This window comes from Bubalus bubalis, chromosome 10 (genome assembly GCF_019923935.1).
Source record: "Bubalus bubalis isolate 160015118507 breed Murrah chromosome 10, NDDB_SH_1, whole genome shotgun sequence".
NCBI lineage: Eukaryota > Metazoa > Chordata > Mammalia > Artiodactyla > Bovidae > Bubalus > Bubalus bubalis.
This window is the reverse complement of record NC_059166.1, coordinates 62,171,478-62,187,538: the sequence shown is the minus strand read 5'-3', so window position 1 is coordinate 62,187,538 and position 16,061 is coordinate 62,171,478. Positions and strand designations below refer to the sequence as shown.

The 16,061-nt window shown below is 41.9% G+C and overlaps 2 protein-coding genes, 1 long non-coding RNA gene and 1 other non-coding gene across 4 annotated transcripts in view; 2 read left to right on the top strand and 2 right to left on the bottom strand.

The window, feature by feature from the left end:
• The first annotated feature begins 1,548 nt into the window (after positions 1-1,548).
• Positions 1,549-1,630, top strand: TRNAL-CAA. Its single transcript has one exon. It is a non-coding gene; the product is annotated as a tRNA-Leu (tRNA).
• Positions 1,631-4,221: 2,591 nt separating this feature from the next.
• Positions 4,222-9,066, bottom strand: LOC102414097 (transgelin-2-like). The gene has a single exon (XM_044924364.2). The coding sequence runs from the start codon at positions 8,113-8,115 to the stop codon at positions 7,516-7,518; it is 600 nt and encodes a 199-aa protein (XP_044780299.1). The 5' UTR covers positions 8,116-9,066; the 3' UTR covers positions 4,222-7,515.
• Positions 9,067-11,791: 2,725 nt separating this feature from the next.
• LOC123327724 lies at positions 11,792-12,960 on the bottom strand. Its single transcript, XR_006542422.2, has 2 exons — positions 12,670-12,960; positions 11,792-12,487 (listed from the first exon to the last, which is right to left on the bottom strand). It is a non-coding gene; the product is annotated as an uncharacterized LOC123327724 (long non-coding RNA).
• An 84-nt stretch (positions 12,961-13,044) lies between these two features.
• OSTM1 (osteoclastogenesis associated transmembrane protein 1) overlaps positions 13,045-16,061 on the top strand; it is a 40,859-nt gene continuing 37,842 nt past the window's right edge. Inside the window, exon 1 of the mRNA XM_006075354.4 lies at positions 13,045-13,547. Within this exon, the coding sequence (XP_006075416.1) occupies positions 13,143-13,547 (405 nt within the window). The 5' untranslated portion in view covers positions 13,045-13,142. The remainder of the gene's footprint in view (positions 13,548-16,061) is intronic.

The window sequence follows — 16,061 nt, the reverse complement described above, 5'->3', positions numbered from 1 at the left end:
CCACCATTAGAGTGGTACCATTTGCATATCTGAGGTTGTTGATATTTCTCCTGGCAATCTTGATTCCAGCTTGGGATTCATCCAGCCTAGTATTTCACATGATGTACTCTGCATAGAAGTTAAATAAGCAGGATGACAACATACAGCCTTGATGTACTGCTTTCCCAATTTTGAACCAATCTATTGTTCCATATCCGGTTTTAACTGTTGCTTCTTGACCTGCATATAAGTTTCTCGGGAGACAGGTAAGGTGGTCTGGTATTTCCATCTCTTCAAGAATTTTCCACAGTTTATTGTTATCCACACAGTCAAAGGGGTTTTAGCATTGTCAATGAAGCAGAAATAGATGTTTTTCTGGAACTCCCTTGCTTTCTTCATGATCCAAAAGAGGTTGGCGATTTGATCTCTGGTTCCTCTGCCTCTTCAAAATCCAGCTTGAATGTCTGGAAGTTTTTGGTTCATATACTGCTAAAGCTTAGCTTGAGGGATTTTGAGCATAACCCTGCTAGCATGTGAAATGAGTGCAAATGTACGGTAGTCTGAACATTCTTTGGCACTGCCTTTTTTGGGAATGAAATAAAAACTAACCATTTCCAGTCCTGTGGCCATAGCTGAGTTTTCCAAATTTGCTGACATATTGAGTGCAGCACTTTAACGGGATCATCTTTTAGAATTTTAAATAGCTCAGCTGGAATTCCATCACCTCTACTAGCTTTGTTTATAGTAATGCTTCCTAAGGCCCACTTGACTTCACACTTCAGTTGTCTGGCTCTAGCTGAGTGACCACACCATCGTGACTATCCCAGTCATTACGACCTTTTTTATATAGTTCTGTATATTCTTGCCACCTCTTCTTAATTTCCTCTGCTTCTGTTAGGTCCTTACTTATGAGCCTTTATTGTGCACCTCCTTGCATGAAATGTTCCCTTGATATCTCCAGTTTTCTTGAAGAGATCTCTAGTCTTTCCCGTTATATTGTTTTCCTCTATTTCTTTGAACTGTTGAAAGAAGGGCTTCTCTTCTTGCTATTCTCTGGAACTTTGCATTCAGTTGGGATACCTTTCCCTTTCTCCCTTGCCTTTCTCTTCTCTTCTTTCCACCCTCCCTACAACTCTGTCTCACCCTGATTTCAGCAGAATACCCCTGAAGTTCTGATCTCTGGAAAAAGTGAAACAGAGGGAGGCACAAGAAGCACAAGCATATTTTAGGGAAGGAGCATTTTGCTAAAAATAGGGTAATTAAATAAAGGTTTACTAACAGAATGCAAAGGCTGACAATCTTTTTCCACTGTTGGGATCTCAGAATACTGGCAGCCAGATAGCATATTGGCAGAGTCTTTTTGAATAGTATGATCTGCCCAAGATAAAAGATCTAAAATATTTATGTTTTAGGTTCTTTGTTTTGGGTGACCATTTACACATTACGTTTAGTAGCATTCCTGGTCTCTACACACTAGATACCAGCAGCATTTCTACCACTGTTGTGACAACAAAAATGTCTCTAGACATTGCCAATTTCCCCAGTAGAGGAAGATCATCTGCCACTGGAGCTGTGATGACTGAGTGGTTAAGACGTTGGACTCAAAATCCAATGGGGTCTCCCCATGCAGGTTCAAATCCTGCTCACAGCATCTCTGTTCATATAGTGATAGCCAAAGTTACACAGCTCTATCCATGAACTTTGATTTAGCTTTGTAGTGCCTTTCTCTTACATATAAGCAGAGAGAGCCAGAGTTCACCAGAAATCCAAAGAAAAATGAAGAAACTAGCAGCTTGGAGGAAACAGGCTATGAGAAAGAAGAAAACTTTAAAAAGTGCATATAGCATCTACAAAAAAAGAACTACTGGAAATTAAAAATGTAGTAGCATAAATTAAAAACTTAGTAGAAGCACTGGAAAACAAAGTAAATGAAATCTCTGGAAATAGGGTAAAAAGACACAGAAATTAAAAAATAGTAGAGGACATAGAAGATAAGAAAATGTAAGTAAAAGCCTAAAGGGACTATATTAGGAAGCAGCTTAAGTTGCTATAACAGAGAGACTCCAAAATTTAGTGTCTTAAATAGCAGCTTATTTCTCTGTAGCCTAGGGTAGGTGGATGTCTCTGCTTTATGAATCAGCTGGCTCTATCATACTAAACATGTTGCATCCATATCCATCCCTATATCCAGGCCTGCTGTTTCAGTTGTTAACATTCTCTAACCAGCAGGAAGGAGGTCAATGAAAGTCACAAATTAAATATATAACTCGTAATGTACATGTATCACTTTTGTTCACATCTAGTTACGAGATAGGCTGGGGGAATGTAGTTCTGCCTCTGCAGTCAAAACTCAGGAGAGAGTTATTAAAAGGAAGAAGAGAATGGATATTGAAGGAAGTTGAGCAATTTCCATGATAAGGTCTAACATCCAAACAAAAGGACATCCAAAGAGACAGAACCAAAGAAAATAGCAGGGAGGAAATCAGCAAATAAATATGTATTAAAGTGACCAGGTTTTGCTGGGATAACAAACAATCCTTAAATCTTAGTAGCTTATAAAAAAGGTTTATTTCTTGTTTAAGTTGCATGTCCATCATAAGTCAGTCAGCTACGGTTTCTGTTCCATGCTTTCTTACTTAGATTAAAACAATTTTCCATCATTTAGGAAAGTGTTAGTCATTGTGATGGCAGGTGGGTGGGGCCCCTGGTAAATCATATACTCATCTCTAAAGCTTCCACTTGTTATTCTTGCTCTCACTTTACTGGCTAAATTCAGTCAAATAGCTAACCTAACTTCAGGTCAGGGCAAACTTCAAGGGCACAGCAAAGTTCAATCTTATGTGCACAGGAAAAAAACTGAAAATATTTAGTGAAGGATATTAATGACTACCACAGCTCACGTAAATAACTGGTTGACTCTCCTTGCAGGCAAAACACACTCATTCCCCCCACAAGGGAAACAACTCAAGAGGCCCATCTTGTCATTGTATAAAGCTCAAAGTCTAGACTCTTTGTTTGAGTCTAGACTCATTTCTTTGGGTGATAATGTGGTAGTCTCTAAAGGAGGTTTAAATGGGGCTCTTCTGTGTCCAGGGATGTATGAACTAAAAAGCTAACTTATCTTCCTTCATCTACCAATACATGGTGGTGGAACAGGATAAGTATAAATTTAGAAAGAGGAAGGATGGAGAAACATAGCAGACAGTAGGCCACTGCAAAAAATGTAGTAAAATAGTAGTTTCCAAACTCTTTTTTCCTCTAGTAGAACATTTTTAAAAAATGTTATGTGGAATTCAGATGTATAAAGTAGATCAAAGTAAAATGCTCTGCTTGGAGATTGGAATTCTGCCTGACCTTCACTTACCCTCAACCTAGGGCTACTCTTGAGGAAGCATCATGAAACCTTTGAGGTCATGAAACATAGTGGAAATGAAGTCATCAAAGGATAGCCAGGATTTTTTAGGGCAAAGAGGAAGAAAAAATATCAAGGGAAAGGGAGATTATGGACAATAGACTGCAACTTTTAGATAACCCAGTGGAATGATCTGGGAAGGTGCAACTGGGAAAAGGTGCAACCCACGGGAAACTGGGTCAGGTGAGGGGACGTATAAGGTGGTATGTTCTCTCCTTTCATCATACTGGTTTAAGCAATGCTCCAGCATAAACTCAACCTTTGTGCTACTCTATGCTTTCACCTGAACAGCTGACCATTGCTGAAGAGAACATATAATTAAGCCAACTGTTCAGACCTTAAAATTGTGTCCACACATCTCAAATTGGCATTCAATATTGCCTGGTAATTTTGTCACACTTACTTAATACGTTCACTTTCTCACTATCTAAAGCAATTATTTCACCTTCTTTTTAAGGCTTGAGCTTTTGATACTCCACCATCTTCAAACAAAATCATCTTTAAATAAATATTTATTGAACATCTATTAACTGTCAAGCATTCTTCTAAGTACTAGAGAGAGAGCAGTGGAACAACAAAAATCCATTGGATCAAGGAGCCCACCCAAGTGCTCTATGATGACTTAGTGGGGAGGGATGCAGGGTGGGAGGGAGGCTCAAGAGGGAGGGAATATGTATATATACACACACACACACACACACACATGCACACACATACATACTTGCATACATATTTATGGCTTCCCAGGTGGCTCAGTGGGAAGAATCTACCTGCAGTGCAGGAGACTCAGGGGATGCAGGCTCAACTCCTGGGTCAGGAAGATCCCCTGGAGGAGGGCATGGTAATGCACTTCAGTATTCTTGCCTGGATAATCCCATGGACAGAGGAGCTTTGCAGGCTACGCTCATAGGTACAGCTGTGCTACAGCTCAGCACATGGCTGATTTGCACTGTTGTACAGCAGAAACCAACCCAATTTTGTAAAGTAATTATTCTCCAATTAAAAAAATTCCAATGAAAGGAGATAGGAAATAAACAAATATATAGGATTTTGTATAGTATTAAGTGCTATGGAGAAGAATAAAGCCAGCTGGGGAAAGAGCATGCTATTGGGAGTGGCAGATCATGTAGATTTTTCTGGGACACAGTAAAGACTTTGCCTTTAACACTGAATGAAATGTGTAGCCACTGGTGGGATCAAAGTATAAAGGATGACATAACCCAACATAAACTTTCAAAGGATCACTTTGCCTGTTATGGTGAGAGGAGACCATAGGGAAGAAAGAGTGTTAGCAGGGAGACTGGTTACTTGAATATCTTCTTGGTTTATATCTTTAGTTCCTCGCCCCCGGCACTTCCCCCCATTCCACATGTTTTGAAGGAAAGAACTGTCAAAATACAATTTTCAAAAACAGAAAAACATCTCTCATGCAAATATAGAATAATGTGTCAAACCTTTATTAGCTCATTAATGTTTCTTAAAATGAATAAAGCCAATAATAAAAAGAAGGAATATTAGAATTAGGTTGCCAGGTTAGATGCACAACATGCTAATGTCCCTTGGGGTAATCAGATCATAATCTTTGGGATTATCTTTTCTAGCAGAGAGAAATCTACACATTAATGTGTAACTTAACAGTGTCTGAGCTTTAATTAAATAGTAAAGAGTCAAAGACAGGTTCACTCTCCTAGACTTGAAAATTAAGTAATCCTTGCTTGGGCCTGTTGAACAGTGCCCCAGCATACTGACTATTTTGCTTTACTTCCAAATTTTGGGTAAATTTTCTTAAAAAATTTCCATGAAAACAATTTTTTGAAACGTCTCAAATAGTTTTGGTTCACATTTTTAACTTACTAGAGGAAACTGGGATGGTGCTAAAGTCAATTTCTCTTCTTCTCTGGGTTTCTTGCCTTTTTTATTTGGTCTCTGTCCTTTGCCATTGCACTAATGTAGGTGAAAGATGCAAAGGGCCTATATTTAGGGCATAGCATTGCTTCAGTCTTTAGGTTTACACTCAGAACCAAGACCTTTTCTTGATATTATTCTGATATTCAAGTGCTACTATGTATATAATCTATGAAAATAATCTTCTTCAACAATCATTAATTAATCAGTGTCTCAATCTCTGATTGACTTATTTCCAGGGACTCAACTACCACAATGATTCCCAGTTCTAAATCTCTACACCTGGCCACTCTACTATACACCAGATCTGTTATTTAAAATGCTCCCTGGGTATCTCTAAGGGCTTCCCCAAAGGCTCAGTAGTAGGTAAAGAATCCACCTGCAATGCAGGAGACACAGGAGATACAGGTTCAATCCCTGGGTCAGGAAGATCTCCTGGAGAAGGAAATGGCAACCCAGTCAAGTATTCTTGCCTGAAAATCCCATGGACTGAGGAGCCCGGCAGGCTACAGTCCAAAGGGTTACAAAGAGTCAGACACAACTAAGTGGCTAAGCACACACGCACACTGGGTATCTCTATCAGAAGCATCCTGAGCTGGCAATTCCAGTTGATTTTATTGTTTCTATTCCAGTCCAAATGTATTCTTGTCCAATATTTCTATTCCATTCCTGTCCACAGTACCACCATTTGCCCAATTAACTAAATTTGTAACCTGAGAGTCATCACTGTTTCACATGCCATATCTATCTATATAACCATCAATTCTTGTTCTTCTCTATCATAACTATCTCTTTAATCTAACCCCTCTTCTTTTCCACTTCCACCTCAACCTCCTTTAGGTCTTTACTGTAGTTACTTTAATTATGCTTTAGACTTGGTACTGCAAAAAAAAAAAAAAAAATCCACTGCTGTGAGTGTTCTTTTCATAAAATGCCTATATGATTGTCCTGATTAAATCTTTTAAAGGTTCCCCATTGCCTACAAGGATAAAACTTGAGCTTTTTAGCAAGTAGGCAGATTGCTTTTAGCACTATCCTCATAATCTTCATCAGTAACCCTAATAAACATGAGTTCTAAATAAAAATAGTGTGCTTGCCATGCAAATACAACTTTAAGACAAATTCTCCAATTTTTCCTTCTGTCTAGATGGCTGCCACTCGCTCCTCCAACAGAGACATTCTAGAGCTGCCACTGGGTGAATTCCTACTCATTCTATAAAGCCCCACTCAAAAATTGCCTCCTCTTTGAAAAGGTTTCTGACTCTTCTCCAGATCCCTAGGCACAGTTAGTTCAGTACTTAATGCTCCTAAAACATCTCCACATTACCTCCTTTAATATTTAACTTTACTATACACAATTTGGTTTTATGTTCTATTTTTTGAGAGCACAGTAGTGTTCTAGTGATCTTTGTTTATTCTAGCACCTACCACAATAAACTACTTTTTTTGTTTTGCTTTATTGTCTGTGTCACATATTCTAAGATATGTGAGATAAAAGCAAAATTAATGTAATTCTTAAACTTGTAGGAAGGAATTTCATTTGCATTTATTTATTTATTTATTTTTAAGACAAAGATTCTGTATTTAAATCAGCAAACTCAAGATTTTTCAAGCCCCAGCCCATGGAGAGCAGCCTTCCCTCCCAGGCCCCCTCACCCTCACCCCTTAGCCACAGAAAGGAATGGAAAATGAGAAGCCTGGGGGCCTCTGCCAGGGCAGGCTGCCTCCAAAGTGTGGTGAGTGCAGTCCATCTGGGGCTGGGATGGCGGTTGCCACAGGTCCCTCCATATAAATTAATTCCCTGCAGCCACAGCTGTGGGCAAGGCATACTTGGAGGAGAAGGCCATCAGGCAGCATCCTTGATTTCCAGCTAAGGAATGGATTAGGGCATAGGGCTCAGAGGGAAGAGGCCAGAGAAAAGAGAAGAGGTATGGTGTGGAGAGGGGGTGAGACCCCGCCCCCCCCCCCCCAATTTTGGTCCCAGGGGAAAAGAGGCCAGTTGGTCCAGTTTTGTAGGTTTGGAGAAGGGAATGTATTAGTCAGCACAAAGGGGAGGCCACCATCGGGCACCCCTGGAGGAGACAAGCCAGGCCCCCACCCTGGCAGAAGGGAGTGTGAGAGCTCCCAGGAGCTCTCAGGAAATGTCAGTGCTAAAAAACAAACAAACAAACATATATATTAACCATTCATGGAGGGCAGGGGCAGGGCTGAAGAGCAGATCAGAGGATCTGGCGTGGCATCGCATAGTCGGTCACGCCTGCCTGAGAAGCCCCGCGGTTGGTCCCTATCTGTAAGCCAATCGCATTCTTGCTCTCCTGCAGTTGGTTGTCCGGGAAGTACCGAGGGTTCTCCTTGGATTTCTTGGTAAACCAGTTAGGATCTCCAGAGAAGAGCCCATCGTCCCGTGCTACCACTAGCCCGCCCAGATTCATCAGAATCCGCTGCACACAGGCCATACTCTTTCCTTCCCAGAGGTCCACAGTCTGGGAGATGTCATTGGTGTTGATGCCGTAGCGCTTGGCTGCTTGCAGGAACTGGGAGATCTGCTCCATCTGCTTGAAGGCTGTGGTGGAGGCCTGGATCTTCTTCACTGGGGCCTGTCCCTCGGGGTACAGCCCATTAATGAGCTCACACAGCACCGTGCCATTCTTGAGCCAGTTCTGGAAGTTCTTGCACCCAGGCTGAGGCCGGCTCACATGCTTGCGGCACTGGGTGGTGATCCACTGGATCAGGATTTGCTCCAGGTCCGCATCGTATTGTTTATCAATCTTCTGCCGTACCTCCTGGTTCAGGCCGTACGCAGGTCCCCTGTTGGCCATTCCGAAGGGTGGCAGCAGTGGCTGGAGGGGAGGTTCACGTGGGTCGGAGAGTTGCGCACGGGAGGCGGGGGCTGCAGCGCGAGTCTGAATTTATTTTCTTTTTAATATTTATTTTTGGCTGTGCTGGATCTTAGTTGTGGTGCACTGGCTCTTTGTTGTGGCATGTGAGCTTCTCTCTAGTTGTAGCACTGTGGCATGTGAGATCTCAGTTCCTCGACCAGGGGTTGAACCCACATCCCCTGCATTGGAAAGTGGATTTTTGACCACTGGATCACCAGGTAAGTCCCTTGGGTTTATTTCAAATCTATGGTTATCAATCTTTTGGATCACAGACCCCTATTAAAAAAAACTATGATGAAAGTTGTAACATTCTACTCAGAAAGATATACACATGGTAGGATTCACAAATGTCCTGAACCCACTGATACCTGACAAATTAAGAAACTATCTTTTCATTTTTATTAATTTTTTGAGTAAGAATATTTACATGGAACAAAAATTTTAAAGTAATAAACTTTACAATGAATAGCCTGTTCTAGCCCTCTTCCCATAATATTCAATTCAATTCCTATTCTATCAAAGTGACCACATTTTATGTATTCTTCTGGAGACAGTCTCTGTATATGAATACAGGAGCATTAAAAATTCTTTTTTCTGACATTTTTTTCCATTTATATTGGCAATTATTCCACATTGGGTACCTAAGGTTTCAAATGCACAGAATTTTATTGCATTGCTGTACCCTAATTTTTTTACAATGTATTTTTAGATTTTGAAACAATTTCAAGCTTACAAAAATGTTGGAAGCACAGTACAAATCATTTCTTTCCAGAACCAACTGAAAGTAAGTTGCTGAATCAAAATGACAATGAGATATCACTTCACACCAGTCAGAATGGCTATCATAAAAAAAAATCTACAAATGACAAATGCTGGAGAGGGTGTAGAGAAAAGAGAACTCTCCTACACTGTTGGCGGGAATTTAAATTGGCGCAGCCATTATGAAAAACAGTCTGGAAGTTCCTTATAAAAACTAAAAACAGAGCTACTATATGATCCAGCAATCTCACTCCTGGGCATATATCTGGAAAAGATGAAAAACTCTAATTTGAAAAGGTACACTCATCCCAATGTTCACAGCAGCACTATTTACAATAGCGACTACTTACAACAGCCAAAGACATGGAAGCAACCTAAGTGTCCATTGACAGATGAATGGCTAAAGAAGATGTATACAATGGAATTCTACTCAGCCATCAAAAGAATGAAATATTGCCATTTGCAGCAATACGGATAGACCTAGAGAACATCATACTATGTGAAGTAAGTCAGAGAGAAGAAGACAAATATTATATGATATCACTTATATGTGGAATCTAAAAAATAATACAAATAAATGTATATACAAAGCATAAACAGACTCACAGGCATAGAAAACAAACTAATGGTTACCAATGGGGAAAGGGAGAGGGGAGAGGGATAAATTAGAAGTATGGGATTAACAGATACACACTACTGAATATAAAATAGGTAAGCAACAAGGATTTACTATATAACACAGGAACAATATTTAATATTTTATAATAACCTATAATGGAAAATAATCTGAAAATATAAATATATGACTGAATCACTTTGCTGTATACTTGGAACTAACACAGTATTTAAAATAAGCTATAACCTCAAAAAAAAAAAAAGTAAGTTGCTGACTTGATGTCCTATCACCCCTGAATGCTTTTCTGTGTATTTTATACAAATAAAAACATTTTCTTGCATAATCACAATACAACTATCAAAATCAGGAAATTAACATTGTACATTACTACCATCTAATTTTCAGATCGCATTCAAATTTCACTAGTTGTCCAGACAATGTCTTTTATGTCAGGTGCAATTCCTCAATCTTTTCTTGACTCATAACACTAGAGATTACAGGCTAGATATTTTGCAGAATGGACCTTAACTTGATTCATATAATATTTTCTCATGATTAGAATAAGTTTATGCATCTTTGGTAGGAGTATAATAGAACTGGTGCTATGTTCTGCTAACTGCATTCTATCAGGTGGCATTACAGTTTCTATTTGTTCCATTATGATGATGTTCATGTTGATCATTTGATTAATGTGGAATCTGACAGGCTTCTCCACTGAAAAGTGACTCATATTTTCCCATTTATAATCAATATATGTTTTTAAGCAGGTGATTTGGAAAATATGTAAATACTTTAATCCCCATGAAACATTCACCTTATTCATTTATTTAAATATACCACTATAGGCTCATGGTTTCCTGCTTTATTCAATGGTTTACGACCAATTAACCACCATTATTTTGATCCTCAAATTGTCCCAGATATGGCCAGTGGGAAGCCTAGTTAAACTGGTTTCCATGTGTTCTTTTTTAAAAAAGTATTTATTTATTTGGTTGTGTTGGGTATTAGTTGCGGCATGTGGGGTTTTTGCTTTCGTACATGGACTCTCTCTAGTTGTAGCATGCAGGCTTGGTTGCCCTATGGCATGTGGGATCTTAGTTCCCTGACCAGGGATGGAACCCATGCCTCCTATATTGTAAGTCAGATCCTTAGCCACTGGACCACGAGGGGAGTCCTCTGTGTGTTCTGGACGTGTTCCCATCATTCTTCCAGCACTTCCTTACTTTCTAGTACAAAAAGATGATCCAGGCTAAACTTATGCTTTTCCTGCCCCAGTGGTAGAATCAGCTATTTCTGTAAGAATTCTTGATTCCTTTTTGTAGAGAATGACATTTAGAAGCCACAATCTATTTCTATATCTCTATGAATTGCAACCACTGATATTGCTAATTCTATTCCAACACTGGAGAAGGAAATGGCAACCCATTCCAGTATTCTTGCTCGGAGAATCCCATGGGCAGTGGAGCTTCATGTGTTATAGTCCATGGGGTTGCAAAGAGTCAGACACGACTAAGCTACTGACCCATTCCAACACTACAGAGTTCATTCTCCCTTCCTATTTGTTTTCTCCCTTTTCCTGTTTGTAACTCCCTTCTTGGACAATAAGAAACCAGACTCCCATTATCCTTAATATATTTACCTATTTGATCAATCCTTCTGAAGGTAAGCAAAATCCCGGTCACTGCTGTACCTTCCCTTACATGGAAACCTTTCTTACCCAACTCAGGATCCAATACCCTGCATCAGGATTCCCCCAACCTCACCATGTCTTCCTCTTCTTACCTGTGCTCCAATATCCCTCTCTGGATTTCTGACATCCCCACCCAACAAACCATAGATGTCTACTTTACTCTACTTGATCTAATGGCTTTAGGATGACATTGTTCCAGGAATGGAAGTTTGAGATTGAATGGTTTGTCCAGGATTTTCCAGGTGTTTGCGTTGAATGCAGGTTTGTGCTGCATTCCCAGGAACCCCTTCAGCCCTAAGGAAGCCTGGACATTAGCCACCCCAGGAAAATAAGCTGTCTTAATTTTCTCAAAGGTCATCATATAATTTTTAGGTCTTTCTATATATTAGAATTACCACTCAAGAGCTCTTTAGGAACCCTTGTGAATAAATTATTAAACCTCCATGGAAAGAAATATAGCACAATCAACAACATCGTAAATGCACATACTCTCTGGCCCAGCAAGTCTACTGCTAGAAATTAATCTTAAATGTATATCAACCTTGTATAGATATGATTACCTGCAATATTGTTTTTATTAGTAAAAGGATAAATTAAAGGGGCATTAAAAAAATTATAGACCCTTTCCCATTAGGAACACAGAACAATAATCAGATTGGCTAAAAAGTTTAACAACTCTCAGAAACAGAAAATAACACCATAAAATGAAGGAGCTCCGCAATTCTCAAGGCAAAAACAAAAGCAGGATGACACAAAACAGCCAGGAAATAATTTTTCTACCACATTTGTTAGATACTTGTCAGAAAACCGTTTCCTAGGTCATTAGCTAAATTCTTTACGCAGCCCAGTAGTGGTATCAGGACACTTTTCAGAGTGTCCCCAAAGATTGCCTCGGCTTGTCGGAAACTGGAGAGGAACTTGAGCGGTTTGGTCAGGATTTTCCAACTTTTTGCACTGGATACAGGTTTGTGCTGCACCCCAGGGACCCCTTCAGTCGCAAGGAAACATGGACAGTAGCCATCCCAGGACCAGGCTACACAGTGAGAAAACGTAGACGGGCGCTGTCCAACATGGCACCGCTCGCCAGACAGGGCTATTCACATTCAAATTCAGTACGGTTAAAAATTCAGTTCCCGGGTCGCGGTCGCTACAGTACGAGTGCTCAACAGTCACAAGCAGGCTAGTGGCTACCGTATTAGCGTAGATGCAGAATCTTTCCATCACCTCGGGAAGTCTATCGGACAGAGCTGACACAGTTTAGAGTTAAAAACAAGAACAAGTTTGTAAGCCACTAGGCTCCACAATCAAAAACAACCAAGAGACATTATTACTCTTTCCAAATATCTTGAGGGGAAAAATTATACTAAGAAACACCCAATTAAAAGAAACCTGCAAAGGCACCTGCCAGCAGGCTCCGTCAGCAACTCACTCGTTAATTCCCACGGCGGAGGCCGTCCGTCTTTCTGTGGTACATAATTCCTCAGACTTGTAGAACTCAGCAAACTCCAAAGGCGGTGGGCAACTGAGGGCAAGACTCCCAAAATTTAACTGTTCAAAGCGGCCGACGCCTGTATTCACAGCGCGGGCGAGCCTCGGCTCGGTGTTCCACAGCTGGACGCCGCCCGGGTCTCGCGCGACCCTGATTCAGGTGCTTGTCACCGGCTGGGAGCGCGACGCCGCCCGTGTGTGCGCGCTCCCGCACGCGCGCCAGCCTGCGGCGCGAGCGGCTCTCGGGGGCCAATGCGGCGGGGAGCCGCGCGCCGGGGGCGGGGCCGTGACGCGCGCACCTCGTGACCGTGGTAGCGGCCTGCGCCTGAGGAAGCCGGAAGCGGCTGCTATCCGCAGCCCCGACTGGAAGTGAACAGGAGGCAGTTTGCGCCTTGGGGGTTGTGGAACACCGCGATGGACCCGAACCGGACCATCGAGCGGCGGAGGTCATCATTGCTGCTGCTGCGGCTGCTGTTGGTGGTGCTGCTGTGGTCGGGACTGGCTCTGGGCACCTTCTCCGTGGGCAGCAGCCCCCACAGGGTCCTCCACGACCTCCTGTCGGAGGAGCAGTTGCTGGAGGTGGAAGACTTGTCCCTGGCTCTGCTGCAGGGCGGAAGGATGGGGCCACTGTCACTACCCCCAGATTTGCCGGATCTGGATCCAGAGTGCCGGGAGCTGCTGCTGGACTTCGCCAACAGCAGTGCTGAGCTGACCGGGTGTCTAGTGCGCGGCGCCCGGCCGGTGCGCCTTTGTCAGACCTGCTACCCACTCTTCCAACAGGTCGCCAACAAGATGGACAACATCAGCCGAGCCGTGGGGGTGGGTAGAAGAGCACACCCGGGACCTCTGGTGTGGATTGTTGGGAAGTGAGGAGGATGTAATGATAGTTAACTCGGGGTGGGGCGGGGGTGGGGGGCTCCTCAGTTTCCCCATCTGTGAGAAAACGAGGTTGGATTGGGGCAGTGGAGTTAGGGGCATCAGAAAAGTGGGTGGTGGTATAGGGAGGGCTTGAGGTTTGGATTTTTGCCTCCATGGCTGCTGTTGGGCCTCTTTCGGTACATATTTGCAGATAGGTATGACTAGTTTTCTTGGGGCTTCTGCCCCCCAACCCTACCTTTTCTTCCTTTCCTTCACCCCTTTGCCCCAACTCTGCCACAGCTTCTTCCTTTCTCCACTTGCAGTTCCCAGGAAGGACTCTTTTCCTGAAACCCCAGGTGAAGTGGAGAAACTGCAGTGTGGTGGTGATGAGGAACTTGAACTTTGTAGCCAAACCGTTTCAGATTCACCACTTTCTAGAAGTTTGACCTCAGATTAATTATCTTGGAGTCTTAGTTTCCTCCTCTGTAAAATGGAGAAAAACTGCTGCCAGATGTGACTGTTAAAAGAATAAAAAAAGAGATAATGCATGAAAGGCCATTTTAGTCATTAATACAGTCTGGAGGCATTTGGCTAGGACACCATTTCTTCTCTCTTATTAGAGGTGTACTCTAAGCAAGTTATATTCTCTGGGCCTGTTTTCTCATGTGTAAGATGGAGATAAAAGGAACTCGTAGAAAACAGGTACAGGGACTTCCCTGGTGGTCCAGTGGCTAAGCCTTAAAGCTTCCAATGCAGAGGTCCCAAGTTTGATCACTGCTTAGGAAATAGGATCCCACATGCCGCAATTAAAAGATCCTGCATGCTACAACTAAGACCTGGCACAGCCTAGTAAGGAAATAAATATTTTATAAAAGAAAAAAAAAACTGGCACATAGTGATAGTTTTCAGTAAATGGGAACTAAAATTTTACAAAATAGTAAAGCTGCTCTCGTGTCTTGGTACTCAGAGCTCTTCTGGTCATGTGGTACACGCTATGAGGCACTTAATTAAAAGAAAGACACAGAGACATGTCCCTGTTCCTAAGTACCTTATAGGGCTTAGCTTAGGAAAGGATTAGTATCAAGGCTGGTGGGAGTCATGAGGTATGAGCTGGATATCCCTTTTAAAGGAACAACATGAGGAATGACATTGGGATTATGGAATGGAAAGTTCCTCTTGTACTGAGAAAAAAAAGTCTCATGAAAATATGATTGGAATTATTTCATAAATCATGGTTGATTTGACAGAATTTAGACGTATTTAGACATTGCATCCCCTACTTTGTCAGCCTGATATTACTTGACATAAGTATACATTTTTATATAAATAGGGAATTTATTTGCATTAAATAAATTCTATGCTCAGTCTTTCTGTAAAGAGTAAGTTTTCAAGCAAGTTTAGGCTTACATGCAATATTTTCGTGCATCCTTCTATTGGGTATGCTGCTGCTAAGTTGCGGCAGTCGTGTCTGACTCTGTGCGACCCCATAGATGGCAGCCCACCAGGCTCCGCCGTCCCTGGGATTCTCCAGGCAAGAACACTGGAGTGGGTTGCCATTTCCTTCTCCAATGCATGAAAGTGAAAAGTGAAAGTGAAGTCACTCAGTCGTGTCCAACTCTTAGCGACCCCATGGACTATAGCCTACCAGGCTCTTCCGTCCAAGGGATTTTCCAGGTAAGAGTACTGGAGTGGGGTACCATTGCCTTCTCTATAGCCAGGGATATATATGTGTGTGTGTGTGTGTGTGTATGTGTGTGTGTGTGTGTGTGTATACCCCATTATTTTAAAGCACCCAAGACTTGTCCCTTGCTATCATACTATAGCAGGTATGTAGGCATCATAACAGATTTAAGCAGTAAGTGGGTTAGTTGTTCTGTGGTCAGAATGACTGTGAATCGTGTTGCACTGCTTAGCTCTTGAGGCAGCAAATACTTTTCTCATTTGTGTAGTTTCTGTGGAATTAAGATGAGGTTAAAAAATTACCCCAAACTCTGGTGGTACAGTGTTATGGGCTTCTGTGGGCCAATTAAGGGCCAATTTGTGTATGAATTTCCACATGAGTTCCCCACTGCCCATGGCAATGTAAGGGTGGCATGAACTGTGTCCTCTGCTTTGTGTCTCAGATTCTACCAGTGACCTGCATACCTGGCTTGCCTCACTGTTGTGTGAAAGGATCAGAGGAGAGAGAACAAGAGGCAGAAAGACCCTTTCCCCAATTTATATTTCCTCTCCCAACTCATCCACCCCTTTCCTCAGTAGAGCTGGATGCCATAGCTCAAAAGCATGATTTCTGAACTTCTGGGGGTATTTCATGGGTTTAGTAGGCTTTTTCAGATGGGTGTGGGAATTGAGCCATTATGTGTAGTAATGAACATATGGAAAAATATGTATGAATTTCTTAGGAGTGAACTTAAAATGATCAGTTGTCCTTTGTGTGTGTGCAGCAGGGAGTTGTTTCTGGAGAGTAATGTATTT

What these genes read in the sequence shown, in the direction of transcription:
- LOC102414097 (XM_044924364.2), bottom strand. Translation starts at nt 8,115, where the DNA reads ATGGCCAACAGGGGACCTGCGTACGGCCTGAACCAGGAGGTACGGCAG.